Consider the following 13274-nt stretch of genomic DNA (forward strand, 5'->3'; position numbering starts at 1 on the left):
TTTTGGGGGGGTTGTTTCTCCCAAAAAAACACTTCTTATTATCGGCACTTTCCCCTTCACGTGCTGGGATCTCAGCCGCAGACTCTGACACTGTGGGGCACAGATCCACGGGGTGCCCCAAACCCATCCCGAGCTGCAGGGCAGGAGGGAATTTCAGCAGAGTTGTTAAAATTCACCCCCGAGCCACGATTCCCCGGGAGGAGCCACCGTGCCCAGGGAGCTGAGAGCCCCCGGCCCCGGGAATTGCTCACCCCCGAATTCCCCTCTCCCGCCGGGCTGGTTTGCTGCTGCCGGAGAGGGAAATTTCTTTTCTCCCAGCTAAAAAGCGGCTTAAAGGGGACCCCAGCTGGCTGCGGGAGGCAGCGCCGGGCTCGGGGGGCTCGGGGGGCTCCGGGGCTCGGGGGATGGAGGGATGGGCACACGGGAGGCCGGAGCAGCCCCGAAATCGCCGGCAGAGAGAACTGGGCGAGGCTGAGCACGCGTCCCTGCAGGAGACGGGGGGGGCTCGCTGGAGCGGCTGTTGGAGCAGCAGGAATCCCGCTCCGAGGTTTTTGGGGTTCCTGTGGCAGTGCCAGGATGAGAGGCACATCTGGAGCCTGTCCAGCCGTGCCTCAGTTTCCCCGTGGCTCTGGCGCATCCTTGGTGGCCGCTGAGGACCTGGGAGGTGCCAACTGTTCCGCTTTTGTCTCTCGCACCCCGTGCCAGCGCTGGGAATCGCGTCCTTCCAGCCTCCAGGCCCTTCCCTCCCTCCGAATGTGCGGAGAGGGCGCCTTGGCAGCCTCCCTGTGCCACCGTCCCCAGCTCCAGAGCTGCCACCCAGGCACGGGGGACACTGTGCCACCCAATGCCCAACGGGCCGGGGCTGCTGGGACAGCCCAGCCCGGGGAAGGGCGACAGGGGGACTTGGGAGGGAAGGTGTGGCTGCTCCTGGGGACATTCCTTGCCATGTGCCTGAGAGCAGGGACGGCACAGGGGTGGCACAGGGGTGGCACAAGGATGGCACAGGGTTGGCACAGGGATGGATGGGACAGGGATGGCACAGGGGTGTCATAGTGATGGCACAAGGGTGGCACAATGGTGTCATAGGGATGGCACAGGGGTGGCACAGGGGTGGTACAAGGATAGATGGCACAGGAATGGCACAGGGGTGGCACAGGGATGGATGGGAAAGGGATGGTGCAGGGATGGCACAGGGGTGTCATAGGGATGGCACAGGGGTGGATGGCACAGGGATGGCACAGGGGATGGCACAGGGATGGCACAGGGACACAGATGCTGTGTGGACATGGCTCGGTGGGGACCTGCCCTGGCGCAGGAGCCCAGCTGTGATTAATCAACGTCCAAGTGAGAAACAAGGTGAAAAATGTGACCAGGGCTGGGGACAAGCGGGAGATGGCTGGAACAGGTGACAGGGATGGAGGGCTTTGCTGCTGGCCCTGCTTCCTGCCTCTCCCAGGGCTCATTTTCTCCCTGCTGTGGGAGCAGGAGGTCTGGCCTGAGGTCTGGCCCTGGGGTCCCTGTCACCCCTCAGCACCCTGGGGACCTCGGGGTGATGGCCGGCCCAGGGTGGCACATCCAGGGGCGCTGGGGTGGTGGCAGCCCGGGCTGCAGGGTGCGGGGACACGGGGGTGACAAGCGCCCAGGGGTGCCACGTGCGGGGACCTGGGGGTGATGATGTCTGGGTTTGGGGTGCCACATGCAGGTGACGGCCCCTTGGCATGGTGACGGTCCCGGTGCTGCGGGGACCCTGGCACAGCGACCGCCCCACGAGCAGGGTGCCCTGGGGGTGGTGGCAGCCCGGGGTGCCGGGACCTCGGCGTGACAACTCCCTGGGCACGGCCGCGGGTGGGGACCCCGGGGCGGCCCCTGCGGGGACAGGGGGTGGTGCCACAGGGACCCGCAGCCCCCCGAGCACCCCCAGCATCTCCCACCGCCCCTCGCTGCCCGGGCCCGGGACGCTCCCCCCGCGCTGCCCCCCCGGGCAGGCCCCACCTCCCCCCCGCCCCCAGCCCCATTTCCCGGGCGGGACCGTTCAAAACCCGCCCGGCGCCGCCGCTGCCCGGATTCCGCCGCCGCTCGCCGGGGCCGGGGCCGAGGATGCTCGGGCTGCCGGCGGCGGCGGGGGGGCGGCGGGAGCGCGGCGGGGGCTGAGCGGCGGCGGCAGCGAGCCCCGGCCTGCCCGGGACACTTGGCGGGGAGGCACAACGGGAGCGGCGGCAGCGAGGAGGAAGACGAAGAGGCCGCCTTCGGCCTCGGCCCCGCCATGCCGGGCCCCACCGGGGAGCGTGGCCCGGCGGCAGCGGCTCCCCGCGGGCTGTGAGCGGCCCGGGGCCGAAGGGGAGCCCCGGGAGGAGCTGTGGGGGCGCTCCGGCCGGAGGGGGGGCCCCGAGCGGCATGGCCAGCCCCGTCCCCGCCGCCGCCGCCGCTCGCACCGGGATTTAACCGGGGCTTGGATGCTCTCACCTCCCGCTCCCACTTCGGGAGGGCATGTGCGCGGGGGAAGCGGGCCGCCCCCAGCCGAGCCCCCCCGCGCCCTGACTCCGCCGTGAGGGGCTCGGCCGCCAGCCCCGTCCCGCCGCCGGCCCCGGAGGACGGGGAGCGCCCGCCCCGGCCCCCCCTGGCCGGTGGGTACCGGGCGGGGGGCGCCGGGCACCGGCAACTTGCGCTCAGCGTCCGGCGGCGCCGACCGGGGGGAGCCCCCCCTCGACCCGACGAGATTTGGGTTTAAACTTTGGCTTTTGGGGAGCCCCGAAGATGCCTTTCCACCCGGTGACGGCGGCGTTGATGTACCGGGGGATCTACACCGTCCCCAACATCCTCGCCGAGCAGCGCCCCGTGGAGATCCCCGAGGATGAGCTGGAGGGTGAGCGGGCTCGGGGGGCTGCCCGGGGCTCGGGGGGGATCGGGGGGCATCCCGGGGGATCGCGGGGCGCGGGGGTTTGGGGCAGCGGGACGTCTCCATCCCGCGGGATGCGGCTGTGCGGGAGTCGGGGCGCGCGTTCCCCCGGCGCCGTGGGGAGGCTGAGGGCGAGCGGGATGCGGATGGATGGAGGAGGAGGAGGAGGAGGAGGGGAAGGAGGAAAGCCGGAGCGGGGAGGCGTGCGGGGGTCCCGGGCCCCCCGGTTGTGGCGATATGACACAGCAGGCACCGGCGGCAGCGGCGGGGGGCCGCGCTCCCCTGCGCGCCGCGGCGGGGTCACCCCCTCCCCGCTGTCATAATATGACAGAGGCTGGTGGCGCGGGGGACGGGGGGCGGCTGTCACCCGTGCCACCCCCCGGGTCACGGCGGCTGCACGCAGGGCCGGTGTCACCGGACTCCGGCCGGGCTCTGCCCGCCCGTGCCCTGAGAGGGGCCGAGCTCAGCCCGCTGCCTCCACAATGGCTTTTTCCACCCCAAAAGTTTGCCGGGGCGGCAGGACGGGCACTGGCGGTGCCGAGCTTTGGGGTGTCCCTGGGGAACCCGGGGGAAAGGGGTGCAGCACCCGCTGCTCCAGCGGGGAAACTGAGGCACGGGGGGTGACCCCACCATGGCCCCGCTCTGCCTGGGGAGAGCAGCCTCGGCCCAGCACCGAACGTGGAGCCCTTGGCGTCCCCGTGGGGAAACTGAGGCAGGGAGCCACGGGGCTGGGGGAGAGGAGAACCCCAGAATCCATTTGGGAGCCCCGAGCAGGCGCTCACAGCAGTGTGCAAGGGTTGTGTGTGTGTGTGTGTGAGTGTGTGTGAGTGTGTGTGAGTGTGTGTGTGTGTGTGTGTGCATGTGAGTGTGTGCATGTGAGTGTGTGTGTGTGCAGCTCTGCAGGGTGTGCGTGTGCGCTGCCGTGCCCGTCACAGCCTCACTGCAGGGGCTGTGTGTGTGTGTGTGTGCCCGGGCATGGCACACCCCCTGCCTGCACACTGTGCTGGGGTGTGCTCACACGTCTGCGTGCTCGCACATCTGGATGGCCACACATCTGTATGCACATGCACGGCCTCGCTGCAGGGTGGCTCCGTGTGTGTGGCTGTGCCAGTGCCACCATGTGTGTGCCAGTGCCAGTGCCACCGTGTGTGTGGCTGTGCCACTGTGTGTGTGCCAGTGCCACTGTGTGTGTGCCAGTGCCACCGTGTGTGTGCCAGTGCCAGTGCCATTGTGTGTGTGGCTGTGCCAGTCTCCGTGGCTGGGCCCGTGTTTGTGCCACTGCAGCACGTGAGTGTGCCCATGCACAGCCTGGCTGCAGGAGGTGTTTGTGTGAGTGTGCACGGCGGCACAGCAGGACGGGCTGGTGCACACAGCCCTGCTGCAGAGGGGTTTGTGTGCCTGTGCACGGGCACAGCATCTCTGCAACGTGCTGGGAGTGTGTGTGTGTGTGTGTGTGTGTGTGCAAGCACCAGCACAGCCTTGCTGCAATGGGGCTGTGTCTGTGCACACACACGTGCAGCTGTGCATGGTGTTGGTGTGTCTGTGCACTCACACGTGCAGCTGTGCACGGTGTTGGTGTGTCTGTGTGCACACACACGTGCAGCTGTGCATGGTGTTGGTGTGTCTGTGCACACACACGTGCAGCTGTGCATGGTGTTGGTGTGTTTGTGCACACACACGTGCAGCTGTGCATGGTGTTGGTGTGTCTGTGTGCACACACGTGCAGCTGTGCACGGTGTTGGTGTGTTTGTGCACACACACGTGCAGCTGTGCATGGTGTTGGTGTGTCTGTGTGCACACACACGTGCAGCTGTGCATGGTGTTGGTGTGTTTGTGCACTCACACATGCAGCTGTGCACGGTGTTGGTGTGTCTGTGTGCACACACACGTGCAGCTGTGCACGGTGTTGGTGTGTCTGTGTGCACAAGTGCAGCATTGCTTGCAGCTGTGCATGGTGTTGGTGTGTCTGTGTGCACAAGTGCAGCATTGCTGTGCCGTGGCTGTGCAGGTCCATGCGTGTGCACACGCAAGTGCAGCACCACTGCAAGGGGGTGTGGGTGTGCAGGCACAGCGATGTCACTGCAGGGGGCTCTGTGTGTGTGTGTGTGTGTGTGTGTGTGTGTGTACATGCACAAACACAGCTGTGCTGGTAGTTGGTGTGTGCACACACATGTACAGCACCACTGCATTGTGGTTGTGCACGTCTGTGTGTGCACAAGCGCAGCACCACTGCAAGGAAAGTGTGTGTGTACATGCACCAGTACCTCAGTGCAAGATGTTTGTGTTTGTGCACATGCACAGGTGCATCTGTGCGAGGTGTTGGGGTGTGCATGCACAGGTACAGCTTCACTGTGAGGTGCTGGGGTGTGCATGCACAGGTACAGCATCACTGCCAGGTGCTGGGGTGTGCACACACAGGCACAGCATCACTGCCAGGTGTTGGGGTGTGCTGTATCCATGCACACGCACGTCCGTGAACAGGGGCTGTGAGCGCGTGCGTGTGTGTGTGTGTGTGTGTGTGTGTGTGTGCAGACTGCATCCGTGTGTGTGTGTGTGTGCCCGAGCACATGGCCCCAAGGTGCTGGGCTGTGTTTGCACACTCACCCGTGTCACTGCAGTGAGTGTGCACACAGCTACAGCGTCACTGTGATGTGGTTCTGGCGGTGTCCCTGTGCATGCATGCAGTGTCAGTGCAAGAGGTGTGTGTGTTTGTGTATTTGTGTGTGTGTGTTTGTGTGTGTGTGTGTGTGTGTTTGTGTGTGTGCTTGTGTGTCTGTGTATGTGTGTTTGTGTGTGTTTGTGTATTTGTGTGTGTTTGTGTATGTGTGTGTTTGTGTATGTGTGCATGTGTGTGTGTGTGTGTGTGTTTGTGTGTATGTTCATGTGTATCTTTGTGTATTTGTGTGTGTGTCTGTGTGTCTGTGTGTCTGTGTGTGTGTGTGCACAGCTCCAGTGTCACTGCCAGGGTGTCCCAGCCTCGCTGCAGTGGGCTGTGTGTGAGTCCTGCAGCTGTGTCTGTCTGTGTGTCTGTCTGTGTGTGTGTCTGTGTGTGTGTCTGTGTGTCTGTGTGTGTGTCTGTGTGTGTGTCTGTATGTCCGTGTGTGTGTCCATATGTGTGTCTGTCTGTGTGTCTGTGTGTGTCTGTCTGTCTGTCTGTGTGTCTGTGTGTGTGTCTGTATGTCCGCGTGTGTGTCCATATGTGTGTCTGTCTGCGTGTCTGTCAGTGTGTCTGTCTGCCAGCGTGTCTCTGTGTGTAGCTATGTGTCTGTGTGTGCATGTCTGTCTGTGTGTCTGTCCGTGTGTCTGTCTGTGTGTGCTCACCCCCCTCCGTGGTGTCCATGTGCCACTCCCCGTGTCCCTGGGCTGCTGTCCCAGCTCACCCAGTCCCCAGTTTGGTGTCCCCCCCCTTCCCTCAGCACCCACCTGTGGCAGTGGGGACCGATGGCACTGCTGGGAGCCCCAGGGGGACCCCACAAGGTGCCACCTCCCCCTGTCCCCGTGGCTCGGGGACACCAGTGACATCCTGACACGGCTTCACACCGGGGCAGGGGGTGCTCAGTGGGGAGCCAGGACCCCACCCTGGCCACTGCCAGGACCTGTCCCTGCCTGTCCCCCAACACCCCGAGCCGTCGGATGAGGAGCCACGGTGGGGCTCTTTGGGATGAGCATCCCTGAAGGATGAATTTTGGGGGTGCCTGGGGTGTAGTGAGGCCCCCCAGGAGCACAGGGAGGATCTCCCTGCCCAGGCAGGGACACTGGCCATGGGGAAGCTCAGACTGACAGGCCAAAATCCCACAAAACTCCCCCAAAACACCCTGAAGACGTCGCTGATGTGGCACCATCCAGGCAGGGATGTTCCCAAGCACTTGGGGTCACAACTGTCACCCAATATGGGGTTTTTTCCCCCAAACCCAAAGTCCACAGCCCATTTCTCCTGCTTGGATCCTCCAGCACGAGTCCCCCTGGCAGCCACATGGAGCAGCAAGAGGCACCAATGTCCTGGCCTGGCTTCCCAATGTCCCCAGCACAAATTCCCTGGTCCTTTCCCCTCAGCCCGGTTCCAGCTCCGCACATCAGGTGGCATCAAAAAGCCAGAAACTGCCCCGAAAAGGAGCAGAGTCCTGAGGGCAGCAGGAGCTGGGGTGGAGTCAAGGGACTCAGGCCATGCCTCAGTTTCCCTGCAGCATCTCCCTGCCACCCTGAGGGATCTTCCCCCACATCCCAGGGGTTCCTTTCGAGCCAGAAACCCCAAACCCCCCACTTCCACCTCCTCTGCACCAGACAGGGCTGAGCACTGCAGCAATTTCGTCAAGATTTGGCGTTTTTTTCTGGGTGAAGTGTGGCACAGCTCCAGCACCCACCCCCGAACCCCAGGATGGGGGCACAGACCCACCCTAAGACCATGGGATGGGGCACAATCCCACCCTGAGACCCCGGGATGGGGACAGTCCCCGTGGATCCTCAGGGATGCTCCCGGCTGGATGCTGCAGCCCCGTGGGGATGCCCCTGGGGCAGTGCCCACCTGGTGGCACCCCAGGCTCACCCAAGGATGCGGGTTTAGGGCAGAACTCCGCGGGTTTAGGGCAGAACTCCGCGGTTTTAGGGCAGAACTCCGCGGGTTTAGGGCAGAACTCCGCGGGTTTAGGGCAGAACTCCGCGGTTTCGACTGCAGCAGTGGCAGGGGCAGGGTGGGTGCTCGGGGTGACTGGAACATTTGGGGTCTGTGGGGCAGGAGGGACCCCCACAGGCGTTCTGCGGGGCTGGAGGGGGAAGCTCAGCCCGACCCATCGCTGCTCCCCCCACAGAGATCCGCGAAGCCTTCAAGGTGTTCGACCGCGATGGCAACGGGTTCATCTCCAAGCAGGAGCTGGGCACGGCCATGCGCTCCCTGGGGTACATGCCCAACGAGGTGGAGCTGGAGGTCATCATCCAGCGCCTCGACATGGACGGTAGGACCCCAGCAAACCGGGCTGGGGGCGGGGATGGGACCCCCAGATGGATGAAACACAAAATTCTCCCGTATTTCCACCCCATGTGCTGGACGTGACACAGGACTGACCCAGGCTCTGCCTCCCGCTGGAGCCTCCCCCTCATCCTCCATCATCATCATCGTCATCATCATCATCATCATCGCCACTGCAGCTCTGTTTGGGACGATTTAAGGGTCCTGGATGTTTGTGGGATCACCAAACCAGCTGGATCCCGCACCCAGGGGTGGCCCCTGCACCCTGGGTCGTGTCCTCAGCACCCATCACCCTCCAGCACTCACTGTCACCGTGTCCCTGTGCCCACCCCTCCCTCGCCCACAGGGACCTGAAAGAGCTCCTTAATTTATTGCTTTTCCTTTTCTCCCCCATTTAAAAGCCTTTCCGGCAGCGCTGCCAAGGCGCCGCTCCCCTCATTACTCATGGTTAGTGCTGCCCTGACAGCCCCAAGCCAGCGTCCCCCCTGCCAGGGGACACGGCCAGGACGGCCACCAGGCACCCCCAGGGTCACAGCCACCCCCAGGGTCACAGCCACCCCCAGGGCACAGCCACCCCCAGGTCCCTGCTGGAATTGGGGTCCCTGCTGGAACTGGGGTCCAACTGCGGTTCAGAGTCCTGGACATTGTTTGGCTTCCCCAGCCAGTACTGAGGGCTCCAGGTGACACTGGGTGTCCCCAGGTGACACTGGGTGTCCCCAGGTCCCACTGGAAGGGGGCTCAAATGGCATTGGGGGTCCCCAGGTGTTGCTCTACCTGGCAGTGACAGTCCCAGCCAGCACCAGGGACCCCAGCCAGTGTTGCCATCCTGGCTGGTGTTGGGGACACCAATCTTTGTTGGACGTCCCCACCCAGTGTTGGAGCCCCTGGTTGGTTTTGGGGGTCCCCAGCCAACATTTGTGGTCCCCAGTTAGCCCTGGGAGGCCTCCAGATGGAATTGAGGTCCCAGCTGGAACTGGGGTCCAGCTCATGTTCATGTCCTGGATGATGTTTGGTTTCCCCAGCCAGCGCTGGGGTTCCAGATCCCATTCTGGGGAGACTAGATGGTATTAGGGTGTCCCCAGTGGGCCCTGGGGTCCTGGCTGGCACTGGGGACCCCATCCACTGCTGAGCATCCTGGCCTAAGTTGGAGGTTCCCTAAATTTGCTGGAGGTTCCCAGCTGATTTTGAGGTCCCCAAGTGGTTTTGGGGATCTGTGACCACCCTTGGGGCCCCTTCTGGGAGGGGGAGTGTCCCATGTGCCCCATGGCCGGGCAGGGGGTGACAGCCAGCCCTGTGTCCCGCAGGTGACGGGCAGGTGGACTTTGAGGAGTTTGTGACATTGCTGGGGCCCAAGCTCTCCACCTCGGGCATCCCAGAGAAGTTCCACGGCACCGACTTCGACACCGTCTTCTGGAAGGTAGGGACACCTCCATGGCATTGCAGGGACACCCCTGTCCCCTTGGGAAGCCAGGGACACCCCTGTCCCCTTGGGAAGGCAGGGACACCCCTGTCCCCTTGGGAAGGCAGGGACATCAGTGTCCCCCACAGGAAGGCAGGGACACCCCTGTCCCCTCCTGAAGCATCGCCCCAGAACCTGCACCAGGGAAGGCTCAGGGTCAGGGCCAAGTCTGGGGTTGGGATCAGGGATAGGATGAGGGTCAAGGCTGGAATTGAGGATGGGCAGAGGGTGAAAGTCAGGCTCTGGGTCAAGGATGAGGTTAGAGTTGGTTTAAGAGTCAGGATTAAGTTTAAGATTGGGGTTAGGGTCAAGCTCAGGCTCCAGTTTAAGGGTTAGTATAATCCTTGGGGTCAGGGTCAGCAATAGTTTAAGGGTTGCGGTTAGGGCCAGGTTTAGGATCAGGGTTAGGTTGCAGTCAGGGCTAGGATGAGGGTTGGGATCAGGTTTAATGGTGGGACGAGGGTCAGGACTGGGGTCAGGAACAGGTTCAGGGTCAGGATTGAGGTCAAGGTCAGGACGGGGGTCAGGGTCAGGAGCGGGATGAGGTTCAGGATCAGTGTCAGGGTGCATCCCCTGTGCCCCTGTCACCACCAGGCCACATTTGGTGCCAGCACTCTCCGTGTGTCCCCGGCTCTGCTGGGCGTCACCAGAACACCAGGCCTTTCCCAGACAAGTCCAGGGTGACCCAAACCACCACCACACCCAGAGGTTCTTGGAGCCCCCTGTGCTGCCGGCCCTGGGGTCACCCCGAGTCCCTGTCCCCACAGTGTGACATGCAGAAGCTGACGGTGGACGAGCTGAAGCGGCTGCTGTACGACACCTTCTGCGAGCACCTGTCCATGAAGGACATCGAGAACATCATCATGACGGAGGAGGAGAGCCACATGGGCACGGCCGAGGAGTGCCCCGTCGACGTGGAGAGTGAGTGCAATGCCAAACCCTCACGGGGATGCCAAACCACGGGGTTACCCTGAGCACAGGAGAGTGTACTTGGGGTGGGGTAACGCGCTGTTTGTCCCACCCCCAGCCTGCTCCAGCCAGCAGATCCGCCAGACCTGCGTGCGGAAGAGCCTCATCTGCGCCTTCGCCATCGCCTTCATCATCAGCGTGATGCTCATCGCCGCCAACCAGGTGCTGCGCAGCGGGATGAAGTAACGGGGCAGCCCCGCCGCAGCGACAGCGACAGCGACAGCGAGGAGGAGACACCTATAAATATCTATAAATATCTCTATGTCCATCCATCTGTGGCCCAGAGACGTGACCCCCCAGCCCCGGGCGGGGGGCGGCCGAGGGGACAGAGCCGCGCCGGGGCCCCGCCGTGCCGGGGCAGAGCACGGAGACTTTGGCACCGACACCGACACGCCGACCCCCCCTCGCCAGACACAATCCGACCCGTGAGTGCATGCGACGTGCATGGAGCCCCGTGAGCCCCCTCCCGCGGCGGATCCCGTGGGATTCTCCGCTCTAGCGTTAGAGCTCGTATTTAGGATAAACCAAATCATCCCCTAAGCAATACACGCGCCTGAGATGGTTCCTAGAGCCGGGAGCGTTTGCATGGACTTGGCTGCCAAGGGCTGGATTCCACCCCCCCAGAGCCCCTCCCTGTCCCCGTGCCTCGGTGCGGGGACATTCCTGACCTCCTGCTTGATGCACTTTGAGCCGACCCCTCCTTGGGAAGAGCCGGAGCGACCCCGAGGCCGGGGAGCCCCGCACGCCCCGGAACCCCCAGCCTGTATGTAGCACCCACCTGGGCACGGACTGGTTCGGATTTGGGGCCGTTTCTCATTCTTTGGGGTTTTTGGGGTTTTTGGGGTTGTGGTTTTGTTTTTTTGTTTCTGGTTTTGGTTGGTTTTTTTTTTTTTTTTTTGTTCTTCCTGGTTGGTTGTTTCCGATATGAAATAAAACTGGGATTTCTGAAGCGCTCTGGGCTCTGGGGGCTCCTGGAGATGCTGGGGTGGAGGGTGATGGGGTGAGGCCCTGGGAGCACCCGTGGGCACTGGCTTGGGGGGCTGTGACCCCCAGACTCCGGGGGCTGGAGCATCCCTAAACTTTGGGGCAGTGGGACCTGGCTTGTTCCCAGCAGCTGCCACATCCCCCAGCCCACTCCAGCTGTGGATCCTGCTACAGGTCCTGTCCTGCCTCTTCCCATGGATCCCAGAGCTTTTATCCCCCTCTCCACGTCTCATGCCCTGATATTTTATGTTTGGTTTGATGAATGTTTCACTCTCCTTTGCCTCGATGGGGAGGATGCTCAGCCCAAGCCCCTTCCCAGAAGTGCTTTCACCTGGATTAACAGTAATTCCAGCAGGAACCAGGATGTGTCTGGGGCGCTCAGAGAGGCTCCACAGGGTCACAATTCTTGGGCCAAGCTGGGGATCCTGCCCCAAGGCTGATGGCAGGGAGCACCCTGTTAGTCCTGATTTACACCTCTGGGGCTGGCCCCGGTGTGAGCCCCCAGGCTGAGGGACATTGGGAATCTCACAGCCTCACATCTCTGTGCACTGTGGGAGCCCATTCCCACCTAATGGATCGCCCTCCCCGAGCCCCCAGCGATGCATTTTTAATGGCAAAGAGATTAAAGGGATAAATAAAAACAGGGCAAGTGCTTGGGGCCGGGAGAGAATCGGGCAAAGCTGCTGCTCCCCTACAATGGGGCACTTCCCACTGGGAACGGGGCTGGAGGAGCCCATCCCAGGACTCTGGGGCTGGGACATCCCCACCTTCACCTCCCTGGTGCTCCCATGGGGAAAACTCATTTCCCTGCACCAGCATGGCAATTGCCACCCTGCAGCACCACGGGGGGAAACATCCCATCTTTGGGATGCCAGGAGGAACTGGTGGCGTTTTACTGATTTGGGGTTTGGGTGGGGCCTTTTTTTGATCTTCTCTAATTTATCAAACAAATTGAAGCGAACGTCCAAATGAGAAATGGAAATGGGAAGTGCTCCACGGCAATGAAATCACTCCGGCTGCCTCGCAAAGTGCGGGAGGCTCCGCATCAGTAATGAAATTTCATCCATCTCCTGCAGAAAGTTTGGATTTTTTATGGACTGGCATTTCCAAAGGAGCCACGTGGCCTCAGAGACATGTGTGTATATATATATATTTATTTTTAACCAGGTCTATTATAGACACTGTGAATAAACATAAAAGAAGAAGAAGAAAAAAATAAAAGAGGACAATTTAATTTGCCAGAAAATACAATAATGTAAAAGAAAAAATTAGATAAAAGGAATAACGCCATCCCCCAAGCTCAGCGTTTCAAAGCTGCTCAATTAATTTTAATGGGAATCGGCGGAACGGATTTCTTGGGGCAGGTTTGGAATGGCAGCTCCTGATCCTGGAGCAGGCAGGATCCCAGGATCCCGGGGCAGGGGGATCCAGGAGCAGGGGGATCCCGGGGCAGGGGGATCCAGGAGCAGGGGGATCCTGGAGCAGGGGGATCTCGGGGCAGGCAGGATCCCGGAGCAGGGGGATCCCGGGGCAGGGGGATCCCGGGGCAGGGGGATCCCGGAGCAGGCAGGATCCTGGAGCAGGGGGATCCTGGAGCAGGGGGATCCCGGGGCAGGGGGATCCCGGAGCAGGCAGGATCCCGGAGCAGGCAGGATCCCGGAGCAGGCAGGATCCCGGAGCAGGCAGGATCCTGGAGCAGGCAGGATCCCGGGGCAGGCAGGATCCTGGAGCAGGCAGGATCTCGGGGCAGGGGGATCCCGGAGCAGGCAGGATCTCGGGGCAGGGGGATCCCGGAGCAGGCAGGATCTCGGGGCAGGGGGATCCTGGAGCAGGAGGATCCCGGGGCAGGCAGAATCCTGGAGCAGGGGGATCCCGGAGCAGGGGGATCCCAGGGCAGGGGGATCCCAGAGCAGGAGGATCCCGGGGCAGGCAGAATCCTGGAGCAGGGGGATCCCGGAGCAGGGGGATCCCGGAGCAGGGGGATCCTGGAGCAGGGGGATCCC

The 13274-nt window shown here is 62.6% G+C and overlaps 1 protein-coding gene across 1 annotated transcript; it reads left to right on the top strand.

The window, feature by feature from the left end:
• The first annotated feature begins 2162 nt into the window (after positions 1-2162).
• CABP7 (calcium binding protein 7) lies at positions 2163-11236 on the top strand. The gene is made up of 5 exons (XM_058036935.1): positions 2163-2863; positions 7702-7845; positions 9164-9276; positions 10086-10239; positions 10346-11236. The coding sequence occupies exons 1-5, from the start codon at positions 2755-2757 to the stop codon at positions 10471-10473; spliced, it is 648 nt and encodes a 215-aa protein (XP_057892918.1). The 5' UTR covers positions 2163-2754; the 3' UTR covers positions 10474-11236.
• The last annotated feature ends 2038 nt before the right edge of the window (positions 11237-13274 follow it).

Source organism: Melospiza georgiana, chromosome 18, assembly GCF_028018845.1.
Source record: "Melospiza georgiana isolate bMelGeo1 chromosome 18, bMelGeo1.pri, whole genome shotgun sequence".
Classification (NCBI taxonomy): Eukaryota; Metazoa; Chordata; class Aves; order Passeriformes; family Passerellidae; genus Melospiza; species Melospiza georgiana.